This window comes from Arvicanthis niloticus, chromosome 28 (assembly GCF_011762505.2).
Source record: "Arvicanthis niloticus isolate mArvNil1 chromosome 28, mArvNil1.pat.X, whole genome shotgun sequence".
NCBI classification, from domain to species: Eukaryota; Metazoa; Chordata; class Mammalia; order Rodentia; family Muridae; genus Arvicanthis; species Arvicanthis niloticus.
In genome coordinates this window covers 9,590,727-9,616,009 of record NC_133436.1, presented here as the reverse complement: position 1 = coordinate 9,616,009, position 25,283 = coordinate 9,590,727, and the positions used below count along the sequence as shown (strand labels likewise).

The 25,283-nt window shown below is 48.4% G+C and overlaps 1 protein-coding gene across 1 annotated transcript in view; it reads right to left on the bottom strand.

Moving 5' to 3' along the window:
* Ezr (ezrin) overlaps nt 1-25,283 on the bottom strand; it is a 42,000-nt gene that overhangs the window by 1,866 nt on the left and 14,851 nt on the right. The window contains exons 2-11 of the mRNA XM_076926684.1: nt 17,887-17,970; nt 14,096-14,191; nt 12,854-13,128; nt 12,229-12,312; nt 11,180-11,326; nt 6,930-7,026; nt 2,641-2,804; nt 2,249-2,379; nt 1,295-1,455; nt 855-947 (exon numbers count right to left, since the gene is read on the bottom strand). Coding sequence (XP_076782799.1) covers nt 855-947; nt 1,295-1,455; nt 2,249-2,379; nt 2,641-2,804; nt 6,930-7,026; nt 11,180-11,326; nt 12,229-12,312; nt 12,854-13,128; nt 14,096-14,191; nt 17,887-17,970 — 1,332 coding nt within the window. The remainder of the gene's footprint in view (nt 1-854; nt 948-1,294; nt 1,456-2,248; nt 2,380-2,640; nt 2,805-6,929; nt 7,027-11,179; nt 11,327-12,228; nt 12,313-12,853; nt 13,129-14,095; nt 14,192-17,886; nt 17,971-25,283) is intronic.

Below are 25,283 nucleotides of genomic sequence, written 5' to 3'. Positions count from 1 at the left end.
AGTGTCAGCCAGGGGCCCAGACCCAGTCTCCTCCACCTGCACCCCTTTCTAGCTCAGACCTGCCTTATAAATGGCTTTCCTTAACTAATACTTTTACAATGAGCACTTTCCCCAAATCCTAAGTTTTTTGCTTGCAGTGGGTTAGAGAACATGTAGGGTATGGATGATGGGAGATGCAGGCCCAGGGCGGACCCAGAAAGGGGACCGCAGAAGCAGAAGGACACGTGAAGCGGGGCCTTTTGGAGCCCTGTGCTAAGTCTGTGTGAAGAATCGCACCTGGACCCTCTAATGTCCTGGGGGTACAGGAACATGGGGAAGCCCGGGCTCTCTGAGAGAACTCGAGAGTTTAGCTATTACAGAGCTTCTGTAAAGAAGACAAGGCAGGACAATACACTGGATGCTGCCCCATCAGGAAGCTCAAAGGTGAGTGTTCAGTCATACATCTGGGAGCCCTGGCTGTCCCTGCTAGTCTGGAAACCTCCAAAGTTCTCCAGTACACTCCAACTGTCACATTCTGCTTCAGGGTGTGTGACCCTGTCGCAGGGGGTACCCAAGCAATTAGAATCAACACTAGTTCCCAGTTAGGGGTGTTTGATCACGGCTGAAGACATAGGGACGAAGTGAGGGCAAGAAATAAGTGGGCCCTTTGTTCCTCTGCTAATCCAGTGCTAGCATGCTGCTCTACCTCGTGAGCAGGGTCAAGGCCATTTCTCTGGGGATTTCTGCCTCATTAACAAGAGAAGGCATCTGCAGAGGATTGTAAGAGGTTCCAGAAACTTGTGATGTGGCCTGCAGCTGAGTCCCCCTCCTAAGACATACCCCATGGCCATGCCTGGCTTCTGGGGTTCACTCACCCGGTGCTGCCACTCCTCCACCTCGTCCTCCTTGCGCCTCCGTGCCTCCTCCAGCAGGGCAATCTTGGCTGTGTACTCTGCCAGTTCTGCAGCCTACAAGGGAGGGTAAAGGGGTGTCTAGAATCCTTCTGGCAGAGTCCATTGGTGAACCAACATTCATTCGCCCACAAGAATGAATGGCCTTCCTGGTGACGAGCTGTGCCCCCTCCCTCTTCCTGGTCAGGGGACCCTATGGGTACCTCCCTGTGTCTCTGTGGGATCTTGAGCACTCACCTCCACCTCCCTGACTGAGGACTCGGACAGGTCCAGCCCTCCCCCCAGCGCACCCCCACAGATCTGTTTACAGTACTAGCTGAGAGCTTTGAAAGGCAACTGTCTCGTTTGATTCCCCAGGAACAGCCTCTCTATAATTCAGCATCTTGAAGCCAGGCAATCCCTACCAGCTGCTCCTGGCTCTTTATCTGATCCTGTGCCTGTCTCTCCAGTTCTTCCTTGGCCCGCAGGGCGGCCATGCGGTCGGCCTCCAGACGTTCGGCCTCCTCCTGGGCTCGCCTCCTCTCTTCCTCCAGCTGGAGGGCCTTCTCAATCTGCTCCGAGAGCTCTGCAGAGAACATGGAGTCAGCACTGCTCAGACTCCTGGGCAGGAAGTGACCCTAAGCATTCCAATCCCACCCCAAGTGGGCTGAAGGAGACTGGGTGAAAACCAATCTCAACAATCACCAAGTCCTGGACTGAGTCACTGAGCTGTGAGCAGGGATAGCTCGGGGCTCATTCCTGGCATTGCTAAGATAATTTCCTCAGTGTGGTTCGAGACCACCAAGGAGCAGCTGGTTAGATATCCTGGTTCCCGGGGCCAGGTCTGACCTCCCTGACCCCGTTGCACCCCGATAATGGTACCCTGAGGCAGAACAGCCTTATGGCTCATCACCTGGACACTACTTGGGACACAGAAATGGCCTGCTGGTATCTTTCATGTGCCAGTAAACAGCATCTCTCCTCTATTCTAAAATGTCTTCGGAGGGCAGGGCAGCACCTATGACCCCAGGATGTATGGTGGAGGTGTCACAAGCTGATTGTGACAGGTGTGCATATGCTGAAGGGATGTGGTATCTCTCTCACTAAAGTTCAACATTCTTGGTAAAGTAAGTGTGTATGTGTGTGTGTGTATGTGGGTGGCAGGGGCATTAATGACAGAAACAGACATTCGTAAAGCACAGGATTCCTTTCTAATCTCAATGATGACATTGCATTGCTCTGTTCTGTCTTAGGGGGGTTGTGTTAAACTCTTGAACAAGTTCCCTCTTGGCTGTGGGCCAACCCTGCCTGTCTCTGGGGGAACGAACTCTGGAGTGACTGTGGGGGCAGGGAAAGGGCAGACAGCAGGAGCCCCTGACCTTTCTCTGCCCTCTTGGTCTTCTGCTCATAGTCCTGGAGCCGAAGCATCAATTCCTCCTTCTCCCGGAGCATCTGTTCCTTCTCCCTCTCTACGGTTTCTCTCCTCTTCTTCTCGGTTTCCAACTGTTGTCTGGTAGAGGGAAGAGGAAGAGACACCAGAGAAGGGTGAGGCTCAAGACAGACCCAGATCTGCAGCTGCCGGTCTGCCGCCACAGGCAAAGGGATGCCACAGCCTGTGTCTGGATGGGTTGTGACAAACCAGGTGAGAGAGCAGGTCGCAGGGACAGTCCCTGCTTGATCCCAACTGTGCTTCTGAGCAGCCATGTAAGGAGGCAACTGTCCAAGCCTGGGGTCCCAGGTGGTGCTGTGTCCTGCCTGGCCGGCCACTCACCGCTCCAGCTGCTTCTGGTGCTTCTCCTCCCGAGCCTGGGCCTTCATCTGCTGCACCTCGATGGTGTCGGGCTTCCTGCGGCGCATGTACAGCTCGTGGTTCCCCATGCACAGCTGCAGGATCCGCTTGTTAATCCTCAGGCGCGGAGCGTAGAACACAAAGTCCTATGAAACAGACCAGGGCGGCCTTGGCTTCAGCTCCGCTAACGGCCTTCTTTCTCAAGACCACACTTTACAAGTTTCGCCACCTTCTCTAAAAGGTCAAAGGCCACAGAGGGGGGGCCACTCCCTGTATGTCGAAGATATATTCAGTGGGTCAGGGAAGGGGATCCTGGGAATGTGCATGTGTGTGTACATCCACGTGTACATCTGTGGTGTGCTTAGCATGGGTGTGTACACGCTAAATCTCAGCCTAGAGAGGCCTCTTTTGCACCTAGAAAGCTGGTTATCACTGGCCTCCCAGCATACCTGCTTCTCCATGGTTTATGCTTCTCCGGCTCCCCAGCCTGTCGCCATCCCTCCTTTCCCATTCCTTCATGCACGCTACACCTTAACGTCTGAGTTTTCCCGTCTCCTGCCAAGCCTGTCCCCTCTCACACTGGTACAGACTGCCCTGATCTCCACTGCTCTGGATTCCCACTGCCTTACCGTGCCAGCCCTACCAACCATATAGACCCCTGAGCCCGCTGTCACACATTTGAGCATCTGTCACTCAGCCTCAGGGTCATAGAAGAAGAGCAACAGAATAACGGGAACATCCTAAGACTAAATCAGACAATACCCACAAGGGACTTGGGACAGTGTGTTAATAGTACCTGGGACAGTACAATTAGTGAACCCTGACTGCCATGCACAGGGGCTGCTTGGGTCAGGTGCCATATGTGCTCACAATGGATGCAGTTTCTTCCTCAAAGAGGAGGGCAGAACATGGTATTTGGAAACTGTCACTAGTATACACAGGTTTAGGGCCATGATCACAGACATTCTTGCCTCCTAACTTCTTGCTCCTTCCAGGATTAGTTTAGGTTACATGGTCTGTTTGGAAATGCTTCCTGGGTTCCCCCAGCCATCTGTGAGGTTAACACAGCAGTGTTCCTTCCACCTGTGGAGACTGACAGCCAACACACCAAACATGTGGTGGCAGCTTAGCTCCCCTGTCTACATGAGGCCTCCTGGAACCCTCAACTTCCTGGGTGGGGCTCCTCTCTGGTTTCACAGACTGATTATTAAGTCACTGGGTTTCCCAGGGAGGAGTCCACAGAGCTAAGAGAAGCAGGAATTTTTATTACCCACCTATCTCTTATTACACAGGAGAAAACAACCCTGGCTCAAGGCTTCAAAGGCACAAGCCCCAAAATGTCCCATTGTGACTCACAAGTGTGTGCAAAGAAATGCCCCAACCCCCCTTTAGAAAACAACCAATCACAAGGATTCGATTCGAGAATCAGAACTACATACAGGTTACCATGAGGCTCCCCCAGCCCCTGCCTAAAAGAAATTGACCCAGAAACTATTAGAAAACACTCCAGAGTTAGCAGTCGGCAGCTGGGTGGTTGAGGGGAAGGAATTTCTCCTATGCCTCTGAAAGAAGCCAGTTATGACTCCAAGTTAGAGTTGTGAGTTCAAGTCCTCAGAGAACATTTTAATGCAAAAAAAAAAAAAAAAAGACAAGGGGAGGCTTTTTTAGTGGATGGACAACCCAAGTCCCAAAAACAAACATCAGGCAGAAGAGCAAGAGAAAGGGTGCCCAAGACACCCCAAATCCTGTCAGGCACACTCCCAGGAAACTCCCATGAGGCCAAAGTCCAATTCCAGGACCATTTGGGGTCTGTCAGAGGGGTTTTTGAGGAGGCTTCCCTGAGCAACCAGCTCGGCGGAGTCCACACATTATCTAACAGTTCAAAAGCCACTGTCCTGGGGGCTTCGGAATGTTCTGAAGGGAGAGGTACCTGCCCAGACATGCTAAAAGGGAAATGAGACTGGAGAGCCCACCTAAAAGTCAGAATGCGGCCCCAGACTGCTGTGAGTGGGCAGGGAAGCCGCTGCCTCCTGGCTTGCCCTCTAGAGAAGTTTTATAAATTCCCAGGGATCCCTTTACAAGGCGGCAAAAAGAAAAGAAACCCTACACCTCCTCACCTTCAGGGTTTCTGCTCTTTTGTATTATAGTCTAACCTTGAGAATGTGGTTTTCTTGAGTCCCATGTTAACACACACTGACTGGGATTAGGCATGGCCACTCCACAGCCCTGGGAAGGAATGGAGGGTCACTGCGTCCGCGTCACCCCTCAGCTTCTGGACTAACGCTGCCTCTGCATTTGGGTCAACACACTGAGAGGCCCAGCTACCCTCCTTCCCTCCCCTCAGCCAGCTTCACTTTTCATCTGAGAAGTGTTGCTAGATTCTGCCCCCCATTGCAATGCAGAAGCACGACTGTCCGTGGCCACAGGGCAATCCTGGAATCCTGGAACCTGGAAGGGGTGTGTTGGTGTCTTCTTCTGTTGCTCTCTGCCTTATATTTTGAGGCAGAGTGTATCCTTGAACCTGGAGCTCAGAAATTCAGCTAGACTGGCTGGCTCTGAGCTCCACAGCTCCTCCTGTGCCCACCTTACTTCCTCTCGGCACTGGGTCACATGCCTCCAGCTGCACCTGCTGTTTACGTAGCTGCTGGGATTCAGACTCGGGGCCTCATACTAGCTTGGGAAGCACTAGACTGACTGAGCCGTCTCCCTGGCAACCATTTCTATAAGGGAAGCTTCCAGCAGGGCTGCCTGATAGTGAACATGTATGCACTAGTTCAGTCAGATCAACCACGACTGTGTCTGCATTCTTGGACTTTCCAAAGAAAGCTAAAACGTATACCAACATACATGTACACATTCTTCAACCGTCTAGCCCCAAAGGCCACCTCTACTGTCGGCTGAATTAAAAGAAAGAAAAAAGAAAATGTGTCAGCAATCTACCCAGACTTCAGAACTATTTTTCTAGCTGTGCCGCCTCACTGCCCACAGAACATGGGTTCGTTGTGACCCTCAGTTAGGGCTGGGGGATGGGGAGGGCCTGCATATTAATGGGAGCCGTTACCATGGAGCCTGTTTAAAAACAATTTTCAAGGACTAAGTGAGTGCTTGTGGAGTGGAGAAGGAGTCACAGGTTTACAAACAGCAGGAGACATTCCAATAAAGAAAATACTTTCACAAGCCAAGCGGAGACCTGCTGACTTTACAGTTCCCACAGCCAGCTCACGTCCATCCGCCAGGAAGTGACTGTCAGTAATGCTGAGTGTTCCAAGCGGGTTTACAATTTCCAAGGGGTGATCAGCCCTGAGAGGCTTAGCAGACATCCCCGGTGTAGACACACAGCCATGCTTGCCTCTCTAAGCTTACCGCTGTAACTCGGGAACAACAATAACAAGACACAGGGACCCAAAGTCTTTCCCAAACTGAGGTTTTTAAAAGCCAGAGGAAGCTTTTTAAAAACCACACTTAAAAAACAAAACCTAGAAAAAAGGAGGTCTTGCTATTTCTACCCTATGACAGTTGTGTCTATATGTCTTCAATATTCTGGCCCAGCATCAATTAAAAGTTTAAATGTTGACAGAATAAAACCCAAATAAAGTTTCACAGTGCTTTGGTTCTTTCAGCTCTTACTTTACACTCTGCTGCCCACGTGGGCGGAGTACATGCCTGAGTGAAGATCATGTGATAGGCCAGGGTGACCACAAGAGGAAAGTGGGCTGCCCATCGTCAACAGGAAGCAAGAGGCAGAGGGGAACCCCTGGGGACCCACCATGCTCTGAAACACTTGGAATGGTTAACTGGCAAACCCAAGGCAGTACAGAAAGCCCAATGTTGGTCCTTTGGACTGGAAGGGCTAATTGCCTATCCTCCAACCAACTACTGATGAAACACAGGCACGAGCTCCACCCACAAGTTGGTACCAGGGGTAGGCTGGCTGCCCACATGAAGGTTGGGCAAGCCGGGTGTGCCACAGCAGAAGTGTGTCATTTTGAGAAGCACTTATTATCACTTGGTCAAGGTCAATGAGAACTGCCCTTTTCTCTGTATGAAGACTAAGATTAGATCACTGAGCTTTGGATAGACACATCTGGTCTCCATAGCAACCTCCCACTGCAGCGGTCAGTCACATGGCCCAAAGATCTCGGAGCAGCTTCCATTAGAGGGGAGCTTGAGGAACACTATGTACTCTGGATACTAAGAAATCTCAGTTTTCTCCTGAACACCCGGTTGGCTGGGAGATTGGAAGCAGTGATCCTGCCTACACTTGAACTTACAGGTGCCTTCTTGTCGATGGGCTTGATGACAAACTTCTTGTCGTTGAAAGAGATGTTCCTGATTTCACTCCAAGGGAAGCCGATCTTCGGGGTCAACCTGAGGTTATAAAGAAGAAAAGCGGCAGTTGGTCAGATACACACTCACGTGTTCTTGGACTGAGGGACCTTAGCAAATCTTTTCACTTAAAATACAAAGCAAAGTCCAGGATACATAGTTAATAGAACCACCAAGTTCAAAGAGACTTTACCCTTCCAGGTTCAACCCTGGTGCAGCCAGGTTTTAGTTCTCAGCATCAGGCAGCTGTGCGACATCACCTTGGGTCACCTTGTGGTAAGAGGACTATTAATCAGGAACACTCTTTTGTCCGACTTGACCTCCCCCAAACCCCCACATGCCTACCCTACCCAACTTCTCATACTGCCAGAGCCCAGCTTCTGTTCTGTTGTCTGATTAATTCCCTGTCAGCCAGTCGGCGCTCTCTCCAGATATGTCAGCAGAGTTTTTACTCAAAGCTTTAAAACTATACTTTTGACATAGGGCTCCAGGCTGCCAACACAGTTCCTTGTCCTCTGTGCCCCGTCGCCCTTTCCTTCCCCCTCTGACACAAACCAGCTTAGTGTTAAGTACCACGATACTTTCGGCTTTATAAAAACATGCCTTGTTTTCCATATGGGCTTTCCTTACAGAAAAGCTGCTGACCCACGAGGTGGGCAGGGATGGGGGTAGATTCCGCACCTCTGGCTCTCATTCTATTGAAATACACACTCCCGCCTGGCTGGATGCTGCCCTGTGTCAGCCCACGGTAGCTGAGACGACACAAAAGCCCTAGATGGCCTTACTACTCAATGTCATTACACCACTGGCCTGAATTCTGGCTTTCCCATCAAGAGATGTCAAGACCTGCTTTGCTTAATCACGTCTCTAGCCTACTCTCCAACACTTTACCAGAAGTAATAGCAATCCAGAAGAAAGGACAGATTCTCAAACAGACTCTCAAACCACAAGCACTGCCATCAAAAGCTGTCCTGGGCTGAGGAGATGGCTCAGCGGGCAAGACCCTTCTGGGCACAAGTGTGAAAAACCAGGGTTCAGTGTTCAAATCCACAGAACTCATATAAAAAGCATCTGTACCCAGCACTGTGGCTATGGAGTCTCACCGGCCACCAGACTAGCTCCAGCCTCAGTGAGAGACCCAGTCTCAAGGGAAGAAAGTGGAGCACGATCAAGCAGGGCAGCTGGGGTCCTCTGGGCTTTGCACAAGCACATCCGTTCCACGTGTGCGTATATGTACCACCCCCATACTGTCACATACACACACCTAAAATAAAAATAATTAAAAAAAAGAAAGAAAAAAGAACAAAACAAACCCTGTCATTTCCTACGGGTTCTACTTGGAGGGGATCACAGCTAGGTGGGAGTCTGGGTGGGATTAACGACATAACGGGCAGGGTGGCTCTTGCTTTGACAGCAAAAGCTGGGTCAAAAACACAAGGCAGCCTCGGGAGGCCACGAGAGGGCTTGTAAGCTTGGCAGATGGCTTCGAGAGCACGGCAGTCATGACACAACTGCAGAAGTGGTGGACACTGGCCAGGCATGAATGCTTTCACCACGGCTGCCTCCTGTGCCTACCTAACCCACTGCTAGCATGCGTCACGGCACTCAGATGCAGAGTGTTTGTTCTGTCACTTCGCCGTCACCCGTGGGATACAGAACTTTCAGCAGTATGGTTTTGTCGACAGGTCTAAGAACACTTGAAATACAGCTACGGCCTGGCCCTGCCACCATTTCTGCCTGTGTCCCCCTAGCAGGGAAATGCCAAAGCATAGTGATGTCAGACAACCATTTTTAAAGCACTTGCCCCAGACCCCAAGAGCAAGACCTGGTGGCAGAAGAGCTAGGAACCAGGGGATAGCTACTCAACCCACAGCCACATGGTCACACAGCCAGGTCAACATCACCAACTCCTAAAACCCAAGGAGTCCAGGCTCTGCCCTGCAGCTTTTGTCTAGACAGGTCTCACTAGTTTCTGACCTAGAAAAGCCAGGTGTCCAACCTCAGCAGGTGTCCGTTTTCCACAAAGCTCCCCCAGGACCCCACTCCCTTAAAGATGTGAAGCGTGGAGCCAGGACTGCTGCCTACACTTCATGATGGAGTGACCCAAGGGGTCGGGGGGAACTGCAAAGACTAAGGATTCAGGGCCAGCCCTGTGTGCTAAGTTCATTTATTTTTGTGTCGGTTTTGGTATGAGAGTGTCAGGGGGAATCATAATCCAGCCTAACTGGACTTCTGTGCGTGACGCTCATGGAGGGGTGGGAGAAGGGACTATGCATGCCTATCTCCTATTCCTCCTTCCTAGCCCAGGGTTAAAGAAAGGGGACAAATGCTTTCAGTACCCAGACTCCTATTGAATTGTATAACATATACCATAAAAGGGGGGTTCCTGAGAGACATGTCCCAGCCAGAGCCCATTTAATTTCAGAAAGGCTATGATAAGATATATCTGCTTGTTTGTGTATTGGATTACTCCTATTAACAATGTATCAAGAATATCCAATCCCTACCACCAGTTCTATTGGTGAAGGATGCAATTTAACACCCGGTCCCCTAGAGCTCTGGTCCCTTTGACCAGAACAATCTCCTACAGCTACTGCAAATGGGAAAGAACTGTTAACCGACTCCATGTCCGCTTAAATGCTTTTCCTCTGAAGATAGGGCGTGCCTTCTTTAGAGGGTATGGTGATGGGAGTGGAGCTGCCTCCTGCTACCAGGAGAGAAGACGGAAGGCCACTGGAAGAACCGCAGCTGGCTGCTGAATGAGAGCCTGGGAGGCAAGGGGAGGGCCCAGTAGAGCACAGTTCACATTTTACTTGGAAAAAAAAAAAAAAAAAGCAACATTTCTGCAGGCTGAGGTGGTTACAGGCTGACATCAGCAAGTTCCTGCCTATAGCTGTTTCTTACAGCTGGAAAAACCTGTTTGGACAGCCCTCACCAGGGCTTGTTACAAAATCTGGCTGTTCAAAAATGGAGTTAAGGGACAGAGGACAGAGGACAGAGGCAGCTTCCCCCATGCATTTCCACAAGGGCCAGAGCCCGTGCTCTCTGACTTTCTGACTCCATGCATAGCTCTTTGACATGGTAATGGCTCACAGGCCCCTGGCTCCTCCAAAGGCTTGGAGGAAGACCTTGTGGCCTGGCTCTGAGAGCTCCTTCTGACTCAGATTCTCTACCAACACTGTATCACCCAAGCAAGCAGCAAGTTCTCCACAGCTCGCTTCTGGTTCTCCAAGGGTTCAGGGTCCCTGGGATGTTCTGAATGGGTTGTTTATATTTTAGACAGAGTCTCACTGTGCAACCCTTGCTGGTCTTGAACTCACAGAGCTCTATCTGCCTCTGCTTCCTGAGTATGGGATTAAAGGTGTGTGCACCACCATGCCTGGCCACTAATTGGATTCTTTATGTACATGTCCTTAGGCTCCAGAGAGACCATGGGGACAGGGTAGATCTGGGGAGCTGACAGGAGATGGAGCAGGACATCACATCCTGACACACTTCACAGGACTCAGCTGCATCCCCGGGCTCTAGGCTTCTATGTTTCACAGAGAAGACCTACTAACAGGGACATCAAGACCCTGGGGCATTCTTGTCTCATAGCTCTTCTGTCAGAGGCAATCTTCTGTGCTCAGGCCACCTCCAGGACCACCTCACCTCTGGTGAAGCGGGATGGCTTCCCCTGGTGGGACGAAGGCATCTCAGGGACAAACACCTGCAGCTGACAAGAGGCTCCTGGTGTCAGGCAGCTCTCTTTCTATGACTCTGCTCACAGTGTGTTGGCTGTTAAACAAATAGACATCTTCTGCAGGCTCAGGGGATTTAGCTAATTGTTCATACATGCAGGCTGCTGCTTACAGAACCCTGGAGTGTCTGGTGGCAATATCAACATTCCTGATTGGATTAGCACAAGCCTTGAGCCAGGCAGGAGTCCACCCTGGCTAGGCAAGAGCCTAGGGGCAGCCGTGGAGGGGGGAAAGTCCTCTGGGAGCTACCAATCTCTGCTTCACAGGGCTCAGAGACCTGTAGTCGCCGCACTCTGGGCCTTCCCTTGCCACAGGCTTCTTGTGCTACAGAACAGATGCACAAGTCACCACTTAAGATGATGCTACCACACAGTCTAACACACGCAAGACTGGCACTTCATCTGTTTTCCAGGCCTGCTACCCCAGAGCTAAAATCAACGATCAACTTAACTCACTTGTCATCTTTCTCATAGATATTAAGTCCAAGGGCGTCGACTCCGAGCCAAAGGTCTGTTCCTTTCTTGTTTTTGATCTCGAAATAGTTGATTCCATACATTTCCAGGTCCTGGGCAATCTTCAGGTATTCTAGCATAGCACTGTCCCTAATGGGAAAGAAAACATAGGTGTTATAGCTTGCAGCAATGACACCAAACACACAAGCCTCTGGGTACTCTTGAAATGAAGGCCGGTCACACAGAATAGAACGGAAGGCAAGGCATACAGGCAGGCAGGGCCTGGAGCTACCCAACGCAGTAGAGATGAGCTAGGCCTGCAAGCATCTCTGTGAGAGGGGCCTGTCCTCTGTCTTGAGCCCTGTAATTTATCAGCCCCCACGAGTTCAAGAAGAACCCCTGATTTGCCCTGGTTTCTAAAGAGACAGATTTTTTTTCTTTTTATTCTCTTGCTAGGGATAACTCTGTTTCCTGCATTCACAGAGCCATCAGGAATCCCAAGAAAGGACTCTCAAAGACTCCTGGCCCACTCAAGGCCTCTGCGGCACACAGTCCCTGAGTCCTAAACTGCAAGGAAGTAGTAGGGGCTGTGTGCAAGGCCAGAGGCAGGAACTGGGGTCTTCATTTGAGTATCCGAAAGCCCCATGCCTCTGTCCCTCAAGCCTCCTCACCTGTGGTCCGTGCTTCCATTATAGATAGTGTATATTACATTTAGGCAATAGCCTTAATAAGCACGTTAGCTAGAGCTCCTCAATGAGACAGAAACTCCAATTCACTGGCAACCAGTGCTACCCTCAGTCAAATGAGTGTCAGCCACGGGGCCTTCCGCTGTAGGGTGGTTAGCGCTAGCTAGCATGAAAGGCTGCAGCTCAGTTGTTTCTGTCCCCAGGCAAGAACACCAGGCCTTGTTTAAAACACAAAACTCAAATTTTCTTCTCCCCAAGGGGAGCCCACTTGTCCGTCTTGGACTTTACCAAGCACAAAGACCAAGCACTGACCTGTCCGGAAGAGCTGCCTACAGACCCAGAGAAGGCACGCTGAAAGGCACTTACTTGAGCATCCCTCGGTGTTCTGCGTGCCACACCTGGATCCGGTCCTCCCACTGGTCCCTGCTGAGCTTGTGCTGGTCCATGACTCTGGGTTTGGGAAAGGAGAGATACAGGACTGTCACCCCTGAGGTCACTTTCCGCCAGCATTCGATCCCTCACTGTTCTTTTGAATGGGACAATCGTGGCTTTTTTGTTTCTACTTTCTGATTTTCTTTCTTGTGCATAAACCTGAAGATTTAGCCCTCCAAAGAATACATTCCCGCTGGGAGTTTTAAAAAATTATTTTAAATAACCCTTTCTTCCAAAGGGGGGGTCCCTTTGGGCCACCATTAGTAAGGACAGATTTTCCAGAGGTCAGGTTACTATAAACCAGGCAGAGCTAAGCAGGCAGGTCAGAAAGGGGCCTGCCTTTCAGACCCATGAGGGACATGGTACCCTAGCTAAGTCACAGTTAATCATCAGGGGAGCCTGCTGGCTCAGAACATTCCAAAGTGAGCGTTGAGGAAAATACCAGAATCCCAGCCTAAGGGGACACTTCACCTTGACAGTTGCCTGCTCCCTTCTCATACCCCCTGCTCTCTCCTCCCAAGGCAGGGGGTTGTGCTCACCCAGCCCAGCCTTGGCTCACCTCTGAGGGATCAGTCGCTCGGAGCTGAGGTACCCAGACTTGTGCATTTCCTTGTTATAATCTCCAAACTTGGCCTGGACCGCATAGGAGCCCAGGAGCACAGCGGTCTCTGGGGGGCAGTAGATTTCATCACTGAGGATTCCTTCCTTGACTTGCAGGAAGAAGAGCTTCTGGGTGATGTCCTGGATGAGCTCCTCAGCCACGTCCTCAGGGTAGAACTTGGCCCGGAATTTGAACTGGACAGGGTTCTCCTTTCGAACCTCCTGTGCAGAGACCTGAGAGGCGGACAGCAGTCCTCAGAGCCAGCTTCAGGCCGTTCCCGAGCACCAGTGACTCAAAAGTATCTGGTAATTATCACTGCTATCATGTGAGAGTATCCCAGACTTGCCTCAGACTTGTTGCATTATGGAGGATGGTCTTGAATGTCTGATACTCCCGCCTCCACCTCCTGAGTTCCAGGATTATGGGTACAACTCACCACAGGCCTGGTCTATCTAGGGCTTTGGACATGGTGGGCGAGCATTCTTCCAATTCAGCCACATTCCCTAGCCCTGAAATTCATGGCTGTAGGGTGTGCGGCAGTAATTCAGTCCAAAGCACTCTCCCACTCTGCTGGAAACTGGCTCGTTCCATCCATTATCTTTCTTGAGACCCAGAGAACTCAATCAATCCCAGAGAACTCATTTAGGAATGACCCCATGTCCTTCTTACCCGCTATGAAGCTGGTCTGGCCCTGGATCATGAACTGACCCTCACCCTCCTTACAGTGACACAGAAATTGAGGTAGAGAAAAAAAGCAGAGCCTGCCAAGGGTCTGAAGGAAATACACTTAGCTGGTGAGTTACTTCATTACTGTGAGCGGGGCTGCTCAATCTTTGGAGCTAGGAGATAATTTACTGCAGACTCAAACAGAGCAGTGGCAGGTTCTGACAACACGGTGCGTGATTCACGATTTCTAGATTAATCTCATGAAAAAAGCCACTAAGGCCAACTAAAAGGGAGGCAGTTAACCATTACCTGCCCCAACAGGGGAGCCAGGAGGAGGAGTTAGAAGTTGCCAAGATCTAAATCTAGTCCACATTCATTCTTCCTGGAAACATGCAGCCTCTCTGTCTACAAAAATCTTTACACAAATAACAAGGAACAAAAAAGACAAGGACCTCGTTGGAGCATTCTGGTTTCAATGTCCACAGAGCAGACCAGCTCCCAATTAACAGCCTGTAAAAAGTTATCCCTACTTACCTTTTTATCAAGTTTCAACCAGGTAGGAAATCCTTTATTGTCTACATACTGGAGGCCGAAGTACCACACTTCCCGGAGGCCAATAGTCTTTACCACCTGTGTGAGAGAGGCCTACCATGAGAAACACAGGCACCAGAACATGAGGTAGTCCCTCATGTGTCAGGAGTCCCCAGAGACAGAAACTTCTTGGTACAAGGAATAGGCAGAGTTTCAACCTTAACCTGTGACTCACAGATGTCAGGTCAAAATACAAAGGACACATTTTAGCCTGAATCTGGCCAGACTTGGTTATCTGTACGTTATATAAATTCTCGCTCACACCCCCTTACTTCAGGCTGCAGGGCAGGGCGTGACAAGCACACAGAACCAACAGTCTACCTCATGAATGTCCAGGAACACTGCCCAGCATCAGGGTGCCCAGGTGGGGTTGGTTCCAGGTTGTAAGAGTAGGATAGGCAGAGGTCACTTGGTTGTTCTCGTGCCAAGGGCCTCCAAAAATGTGAAATTCTCATAGCTATGCTAAGATTGCAATCCAAGATGCAACAAGGACAACAGGAGGGGGAAGCATCCTGTGTTCTATTGTTAAAGCTCTGCAATGGCAGTCCTCATGAGTCAAGTCTTTAGGACAGTGACTGATCATCTGCAGAGTCCCAGAGGCAGGGGACAGGCTCTGTGGGTTCTCAGCACCCACGTCAGAAGGCTCACAACAGCTGTCAACTCCACCTCCAGGGGATCTGACGCTCTCTTCTGGCTACTGCAGACATCTGCATAGGTGCACACATATAATTAAAAAAAAAAAAAGAACTAAGTCCCAAATTCTAGATATTATAATTTTAAATGCTGACATGCAACATTAAGCCCTTTTTTTTTTTTTTTTTTTTTTTTGTTTTTTTTCTCTGTGTAGCCCTGGCTGCGCTGGAACTCACTCTGTAGACCAGGCTGGCCTCAAACTCACATTAAGCCTTTAGAAAAGGTTACCAGTCTTTCTCATAGAGTGCCTAGTGATGCTGAAAGCAGACTGAACACACACAACCACACGGGAAGCCAGGTGTGACGGTATACACCAAATCCAGCTCTCGGGAGCTCGAGACAGTGAGAGTTAGAGACCGTCCCCAGCTACATGGTAAGAGTATCTTCCCCAAGAGAAAAAAAAAAAAAAAAAAAACATATCTACAAGGCAACTGCTTAAATTAAATCTGAAATCTCTAATAAAATCCTGGCCACGCCCATCACCTTTATCTGGTGTATGTGTTGGGGTGGGGGTGGGGTTTCCGAGGCAGAGGCTTGCTACCACACCCAAGTCTCTGCTTATTAACTGCCCTGTGCCCTGTTCACCCTCTTCCTATACTCACCCCACAAAACAGTGGGGCAGACCACATCCAAGATTTCCTCAGACGGTGGTATGAAGGATTCAGTCTCTTTACTCTGCTCCCAGGGTCTTGCCCATGCCTTTTGTGCCAGGTGCGGAAAGGACTCCATGTCCACTCCTGCCACCTTCCTATCCGAAAGCCAGCACCTCATCAAGGTGACATAAGGTTGCACAGGGAAATCCTCCACACACAGCAAGCAGGTGCTGGCTCTAATACACTCTTAACACCCATCCGCCAAATGCAGCCTCAGCCTGCAGTCCTAGGGACCTAGGCTTCCAAGGACCACTTAGAGTCCTCTCCTGCATCTGTGGAGACGAACATGTCAGTCTGCAAACACCCTGTGCAGCCAAGGCCCCCTCTCTCAGTGAAAAGCTGCCCCCATGGCCCTGATTTGCCACATCCTCCTTACTGTTTCCAACGAATGGTCTCAGTGTTTTGATTTTAAAACTTGGGCTTTTCCACAAACTTCCCTCAGTATATTCTGAAACCACGCCACAGGTCACAGGTCCTCCCTATAGGGGAATCCCACGCCTCCATAAAGCCATCCGGTCCCATTGCCTTTAAGGTCCTATGACTCATCTCTCAGCCTCACCCAAAGGAGTGTCTCAGCAGCTTGGGGGTTGGCCCTTACCTCTGCCTCAGGAAGGGTTTGGGTGACTGGCTTTAGAAGGTAAAGACAGGGGTTCAATCAACCCCAAGCAGGAGCTGAAGTGCTGTCCCATCCCCTCCTGTCCCCACAGAACTTCCATTCTCCGTTCTTGCTCCATATGGCTCTCCAGCTGGAGCTTGGACTGAGAGGGAAGAGGCTGCTGCAGAGGCAGGAGCAAGCTTCCCGGACCTTGATCTGTGATTATGGTCTCGTCTCTCCACTCATACTGGTTTCCCTGCTCTGCTTTGGAAGCAGTTCTGCCTGTGGCCCTGCCACTCACAGGCAGAAAAGGACAGAAGTGCTCAAGAGCCAACACTGGGAGCCAGGCTCAGGTCCTGTGGTGCCACAGGAGACTCCGACTGCAATCAGCATCCCCTGGGAACTTTTGAAGGTGACCTTTAAATTTCATCCTTAATCCAGCTTTGCCCCCTCCCTACCCCCCAGGAGAGAATCTCTTAAATCTCACTAGAAGAGAGAACAACCTTCAAACAATGGTGACCAGCAGCCCAGACCCACACCAAGCCCTGCAGAACAGTTCTAGGCATGCCCTGGCACCCAGTGCAGAGCCACCTGGCATGACACTACTCTGCACTGACTTTCCAGAGGAGACTGGATCAAGCATGGGCTGTACCACTTGGAACCTCCAAAGGGGCTGGAATTCCCTTCCCAGGACTCCCCAGCACCGGTGCTCCCATTTTTCCAGTCTGGCCCTTGAATGTAGAGTGCTACCTCCTGAGGCAGTAGGGCACTTGGGATGGCAAGCTCTCAGGTCAGGTGACTCATCTCTGGTCTCGCTTGTATCCCCACACTCTCTCCTACTCTCTAGAATTAGCTCTGGTTCATCTCTACAGTTCATCTCAGGAGGCTTCAGAAGGCACAGAGACATGGATGCACCTGCCCTATTGACTCCCGAAAAATCCTCTGTGGACCCCGGGGAGGGCCTCGGTGCCAAGGGTGAGCTCTGACCAGCATTACACAGGCATCTTCAGCACATCCCTCACCACTGTCTGGTCCCATTTAGTCTATGAAGTTGGGCAGAGAACAAAACGTCAAGGAGGTTTTTCCAAGCCCTACCATGAGATGGGGAGGCAAGGTGCCCACCTCCCCATTTTATGCGACAGTCATGAAGAACATTCTGGAAAAGCTGCTTTACAAAACCGGCGTACTGCAGTGAACCTGCCTGCTGGAGCCAGCTATGGCCCTGATGCCAAATCTGGTCTGTGGACTATCTGTGTGGCCCACGAGATCAGAACTTGGTTCTCTTTGTTTTGCTTTTGTTTTTGGAAGGTTCGGGAAATCCCTTTAAGAATTTGGCGCCCCCGTATAGATTTTATTTGACAAGGTCATTCATGGATTTGTGGCCACTTTCAGTAACAGTGGGAAGAATGAGTGGTCACGATGACACAGACCACGTGGTCTTCGAACCTGAAAGACTGACTGTGTGGCCCTCTGCAGAAAGAGTTTGCTGACCCGTGACACACAGCTGTTAATACTAGAAAATGTTTTCTAGTCCACTTTGGGAAGAGCTGTGCCATCAGACAAAACTGTATTTGGGGTACTGAGTGGTGCTATGAAAAAACCCCAAAATCAAGTGAATGCTATCAACAAAGAATATTTAACAAAAAGACCCGACTTCACGGGTATTGCACTCTGCTTTCTCAAAGGCCCTTGTGAACAAAACAAGGTAATGTGCTTAGAAGACAAAAGGATCGGCCCATTACAGACGTCTCCTAAGCGCTTGGTCAGTTCCTTTCCCAAAGTCAGAGACCGACCTGATCAAAGAGTTGCTTCCCGGTGGTGTTCGGCTGGATGGCGAACTCCAGCTCCGCGTCCATAGTGGTCACCCGGACGTTGATCTAGAAAAGAGGAAGAGAAACTTGGATATCCCTTGTCTTCCCGTGGTGGCCTCCTCATCCTCCCACTTAAACCCAGAGCTGCTCTGGAGTAGAGCAGTTGCATACTCCTCATGTAACATCTGTTTTCATGGCGAATCACGGGCCATGGCTGACGAAGCCTCAGCAAGTCCAGGGTCTGGGGTTCAAACTCAGTCTCACCATGTCAATAATGTACATCTGTGTCAAGGTATGTGAAACCTTAATACATCCCCCCCCCATACCAGCTCATTGACCCCCCCACCCCCACCACCACCACAGCCAGTGAAGGGCAGCTGAGGTACCAGCAGGAGGTTCACACCAAGGCACATAGAGGAAGGGGGAAGGTGCCTGGTAGTCTGGGGACATTAGTAACTGACATAAAAAACAATGGTGCAATGAATAAACTTCAAAATCAGAGAGAACGGGACATCAGGCAGCCATTTAAATGCTAATTATACAGCAGAAACAAAGAAAACAACGACTAAAAATTAAACTGTGACAAGCATAAATGGTGCAGGTCCATCAACACCAGCTCATGTGACTGGACTTAAGAGGCCAGCAAGGGACGGCAGGGGACGCTGCATTAGAATGGTGCCCAACCCCCTACACACACAGCACAGCAAGTGGTCCCGTGCCTGGGAGAGCCTTAGAATGTCCCTACTCTCACCCTACGGGTTTTGTTTTTTGTTCAAACCTAGTTGGAGCTGGAGAGTTGGCTCACCAGTTAGGAGCATCTGTTGCTCTTGCGGAGGACCCAGGTTCAGTTCCCCAGCACCCACATGGTGGCTCACAACCATCTATAACCTGTCCCAAGGGATCTGGTGCCCTTTTCTGACCTCCATGCACCATGCACGCATGTGGTGCACATACAAACATGCAGGACATAAATATATTATATATTATATAGTGTAATATTGCATATATTAATATATTACAGTAATATACTATATACTATATATCATATATGTCATACATAGTATATAATCATATAAATATATAATACACACTATATATACACTAGATAATATATTATACATACTAGATAATATATTATGTACACATATTAATTATATCTTATATAGTACATATATTTATATAATACATGTATTTGTGAAATTGTATATGATAAATTTATATTAAATTATATGAAATTTGTAATTTATACAAAATATAATAAATTATGTATATAAATTTTTAATTTTTTTAATTAAAAAAAAGTCAAGATAGTTTTCATATCTCATGCTTGAGAAAGCTAGGCTTACTCTGTATAGGAACCCTCTCACTGGCTCTTCCCTTTTTTTTTTTTTTGAGATAGGGTTTCTCTGTGTAGTCCTGGCTGTCCTGGAACTCACTCTGTAGACCAGGCTGGCCTCGAACTCAGAAATCCGCCTGCCTCTGCATCCCAAGTGCTGGGATTAAAGGTGTGCGCCACCACCGCCGGCTTCAGTGGCTCTTCCATATCACTCTCCCACAGAGAAAGACCAGAGCACAAAGCAGCTGTAATGCTTAGGGATGGGTGATATAGATAGGACCAGAGGGGTCTCTTTCCAGCACAGGTGACCTGTCATGAGGTAAGCCAGTTCTTAGCCCACTGGACAGAGTATCTAGCCAGAATGCAACAGCAGGGAGCAGGCACCAGGTGTGATCCCAACAGTGGGGAGGCAGAGGCAGGCAGATCTCTGAGTTTGAGGCCAGCCTGGTCTACATAGCAAATGTCACTATCAATTTCACTATCCAGGGCTATATAGTGAGACCATATCCACCCCCCCCCCCCAAAAAAAAAAAAAAAAAAAAAAAAAAAAAAAAAAAAAAAAAAAAAACAAGAAGGAAAAGGAGGAAGAGGGAAAAATAAAAGATTTGCCCCTAATGTAAAAGGCTGGACAAGCCAAAGGATGCTCTAACACTCATCCCAGATACCCAGAGGCTTGCTAGCTGGCATCACTGGTACACAGGAGATAGGCAGCATTCTCCAGAATGTCCAAACTGTCTCTGCATATCTACAAGTTGAAGAACTGGGATTTACTGCAAAGAAACTTGCTGTTACGTTTTAATATGATTTTTAAAACTTAAAGTGGTAGTCATTTCCTGATAGCAATACTCTTTTTAATTTAAAAAAAAAAAAAGGCCATTAAGAAAGCATAATCTAAAGAAACATCCCAATACTAGGTCATCAGATCCTCAGTGACCACCTGGCTAAGGCACGGCAAACGGAGCAGAACAGAGGCAGAGAATGCCCAGAACCAAGGCGTTCTAAATGCAGGGGATCTCCAGACGCCAAAGCCAGTAATTACCACAAAAAGATGCTGCAAGGGCTGTGGAGATGGCTCAATGGATAAAGTGTTTGACAATCAAGGCATGAGGACAAGAATTTGAGTAACCAGACCCTAGACTGGCTGGAGCTGGAACACTTGGAGTTACACGAGAGACAGAGCGGACATCAATAAGGAAGACCACCAACATCAACTTCAAGCCTTAGTAGGCATACACACACACACACACACACACACACACACACACACACACACATGCATCTGTCCAAACGTGTGTGCCCATTATCTGTACACACACACACACACACACACACACACACACATATGCATCTGTCCAAACGTGTGTGCCCATATCTGTACACACACACACACACACACAGAGAGAGAGAGAGAGAGAGAGAGAGAGAGAGAGAGAGAGAGAGAGAGATGATAGCAACCATTCTGAAAACTACATTAAGAATTTAAGATGTAATACCCATCTCTCTTCTTTGAGGTTTCTTTGAGATGGTCTCACTATGTAGCCCTGAATGGCCCAGAACTCATTATGTAAACCAGACTGGCCTCTAAAATTCATTGGTAATCCTCCTGCCTCTGTCAGCACTATAGGCATATGCCGCCACACCCAGCTATGTGTCATATTAGGGCTCTGATTAGGTTTTATTCAAGTCAAAGTTCGGACAACTATGAAAGGTAAGCCAGTAGCTTCATAAATACTTGTGCTGATGTAGGCTATAATCACTCAGTAGAGTGTGCAAGGTGAACTTCCTGAGTGACTGTAAATTCATACCTTCTACAGCAGCAGAAACACAAGATGATTTCCCTCCACCAGCCCTACCCGAAAGGATAATCCCTAGCTCCAATTTGGGCATACACCAGGCTTTTAAGAATCTTCCCTAAGCACACCTTTAATCCCAGCACTCGTGAGGTAGAGGCAGGTGATCTCAGAGCTAAAAGGCTAGTGTGGTCTACAGAGCAAGTCCCAGGACAGCCATGGATACAGAGAGAAACACTGTCTCAAAAAAAAAAAAAAAAAAAAAACCAAACCAAACCAAACCAAACCAAACCAAACCAACCAACCAACCAACCAAAATTCACCAAGTCAATATTAACGTATGTAGATACAGTGCTGTCTCCACAGTCTTGATACTCAAGACAGACAAATGTGCTAGTCTCTCCACTGAGGATGTAACTGGCATCCAGATGCATAGTGAGCATAGTGACCATTCCACAAGTCTATCCCAAAGCACCACAGAACCCTCTGAAAGGACAACACAAACCCATCTGTCTCCATTTAAGGACTGATTTTGAAAAAAGGCCGTAAGGCATCAGCTCCAGGGATAGACCATAAAATCCAGAACTTCAGAATGACTTATCTTGACTTGAGATGGCTCAGGAAGTCAAGGCGAGGGTCACCAAGCCTGACTTGAGTTTGATCTCTGGGACTCACATGATGGAAGGAAAGGACAGACTCCCTCGAAGTGTATTCTGCCCTCCACATGCACACCAGGGGTACCAGCACACCCTTGCCACCCCAATAAATGTCATGTAAAAATCCTTTTTAAAGGAAATTATCTTGGACACAAGCCAGGTTAGTAGGGTACTCCCAATATCCGAAGCCCCTTGAAGAAGGTGAGTTTCTAATAAATACACATATGGTTCAAGTTGGTCCTATTTTGTAGCCCAGGCAGTAGCACAACTTAGGTGAATGGTTTTAATTTTGGTGGCAAGAGACAGTTTCTCATTTCCTGCCCGAACATGGTGCTGGAGGTTTGTGTGTGTGTATTTGTTTAAAAAACTGCCTAAAACTGAAAATGGGGATGAACTAAATTTTTTATTTCTAAGAAACAAGAATGAAACTGGCCAGTTAAAATATATATATATATGTGTGTGTGTGTATACATATATATGTATATTGTGTATATATATATGTATATATACATATATATGTATATATGTGTATGTATATGTGTGTATATGTGTGTGTAGGTATATATATATATGTATGTGTATATATATATATATATATGTATTTGATTTTAATATATATATATTAAAATCAAAACATATATATATATGTTTTGATTTTAATGAAAAGCAACTGGCATTTCACAGGCATTCACACTGACCACCCAACTGCAAAACACACACATTGTCTTGTATCAGGACTGAACAGTGGCCTGTTCACCCTGCCCCCGCCCACTTCTGCTTAATAAATATTCTCAAAGCACTCAGTCACTTAGCTTATATCTGTCGTTCCCAGAAATGAAGAGTTATCAGGCCCGGCCCTACTGGTAGTTCTCTCCCATGTTCTGGGCTCATTCAGAACATTCGGACACCATGAGAAGACCACAGTTACCCCCCCACACACACACACACACACTATCCTGTGTCCTCTGTCCCTTCCTTTCCCTTGGGTGGGTCTCAGCAGCTTCCCTGGAACCGATTCTCAGATGCCCACCTGTCTGTCAGTCTCAGAGTCTAGTCTTCCTTTTGTTATTCTAAGAAAAGGTCTAGGTACCTAGCCTAGAATTCACGATCCTCCTGCCTTGACCCCCAGAGTGCTGGAGGTTACAGGTGTACGACACCAGGCTTGGCTTAGGCATTCTTATTTCTTAAAATTGAGCCCACAAGTTTCTGAGCACAGGCAAGAATGAAGATGTCAGAGACTGTTCTTTAACCCAGGGCAGAGGGTGCTCTCTCTCTGTCCTCGGGTCTCAGTCACCTGAGCTGCAAAGGACAGTCCTGAGTCTTGCCTCCTTTCACGTCTGAAAGACTCCATGCAAGTTAGGCCAAAGATCTCTCCGCTGGCTGCAGCTGGTCCAGGGGAATGAGGTCTGTCTGGAAACGTGGGGTGGAGAGTGATGGTGCAGACAAGCTGCCTTCTTTCTTAGGGGCATGCAGATAGAACACAGGACAGCCAGTAACGTCACCTGACCACAAGGAAGAAAGTAACAATGGAGGCCAGAAGCAGGCAGCGAGGAGAAGTCATTCATGGACACCTACTTCATTTCAATTTTCAGGATGACCTTTCTGGGCAGACACGTCACAGGGCAGGCCAAACTGTAAACATCCAACCTGGTTTTGTTTTCAGTAAACCAGTAGCAGCTACCCTGTTAAAGTAAATAAACCCAGCCTCACCTATGCGGGTGCCCCAATCGCTGGGCAGAAAAGTCAGAATCTCTCTGTTCCCCCCCACATCCCACTTTCCAACCAGAGTGGGATCCCTGGCTTTCCACACATACAAGGTCTGGAATCCGTCTTGAGTCTTCTGGCCATGTCAGTGGCTGTGTGGTTCTCCAGACAGTATGGATCCCAAGGTCATGTGACTTTGGGACACGTGAGTCTGGAGTAGGGTTCTCCTTCCTTTGTTTAGCTAAGGCAAACTGTGAGATTCCATGACCTTGCAGGCTAGAATTCCCAGGCTCTGTTCATCAGAGGCATCTCAAAGATGCATGGCTTTTCAGAATGCACTCTGAAAACACACATTTCTGGGTCTTTACAGTTTAATTATCAAAAATGTCATCTAAAACATCTAAGAGTCTAAGAAAAAAAAGGAAAAAGAAAGAAAAAGAAGGAAAGAAAGACGGAAGGAAGGAAAGAAGACAGACTGGACAACGAAACCCTGTACTGTACCATCTGCCCCATCTAGCCCGTGGGTGATTGCTGAGTTTGACTTAAGTTAAATTATCTTCCAGTTCTTTCTCTGGCAAACCGATCTTGTTATTCAAGTTCCTTTGGGTACTGTCACTGAGAGACTTACCTTAGCTTAAGATTTCTTCTACAGTCGTTCACTTTTTTTTTTTTTTTTTTTTTTTTTGCTTGCTAGTTTTGTTTGAGTCAGGGTCTATTATGTAGCCCTTGCTGTCCTGGAACTCCACAAGTAGACCAGGCTGGCCTCAAATGCAGAGATCCACCACCTGCCTCTGCCTCTGCCTCCCAAGTACTGGGATTAAAGTTGTGCACAATTAGTCTGTAGACTCGATGTAGACTCACTAGTGTCTACGCTCACTCTTATAGAGTAGTGCAAATATCAAGGTAAGTTCTGATACAGGGATACATTCTAGACTGACCCTTACACACACACACACACACACACACACACACACACACACACACACACAGTAGCTACTGCTGGTCAAATGTCTCCAGTAATTTTTCTTCTATAGTCACATATCAGGAATGCCATGGAACAGAGAGGCAATACAAATAGTGGCACTGGAATGTTTGGATTTCAGGCAGGGGATGCAGTGATAAGATTGTGCCCGGTTATCACACCTGCCTGGGCTCAAAGCTCAGTCTGGGCCCAGAGTTGTGCTGAGCGCCCAGCTCTTCTTATCAAGGCAAATGTTGGTGCTGTTTGCGGAACAGCCCAGCTGAGGGTGCCCCGTCAGCAACTCTAACAACCTTCAACTATTTGGGTGGGACTTTTTAAATGCTGGGAAATGCTCTAAATGGGAAGTGATCATAGTATCATTCTCCCTCAGAGGGAGGAAGGGGATGTCACAAAGGACATCAGACATATGTACACTCGCCTGCTGTTTGGACTAGAAAACTGAGGCAGGTCTTTACCTTCATTTTCATGTTGAGTCTGTGTTTTAGGAGTTTTAAGGAAATGTAATTTACACGCCCTAAGACTCGCCCATTTGTAATGTGCAATTTGGAATTTCTATCATTCACGGAGTTACACAACAAACATGGCTGTCAAGTTTTAGATTTTTGTTTTCCTTTTTGACACGGTATCGCAACACAGCACAGTGGGCTTCAATTTACAGTCCTCCTGCCTTAGTCAAGGATTCCAGCTGTGCACCCAGCTAGCTTTAGAATGTTTGCAACCACCTAAAGCGAAACACAGTGCCTGTTAGCACTGCCCCATTCTTACACTCCCAAACCTTGATGACCCATAACCTACTTTTTTAGACTCTATGATTTCCTATTCTGGGGGTATCAGAGAAATGAAATCTGTCATCTGTTGTGCCTGTATTAGTGCTTCACCCCTTTCCTATTGCCGAACACCACACCACTGCA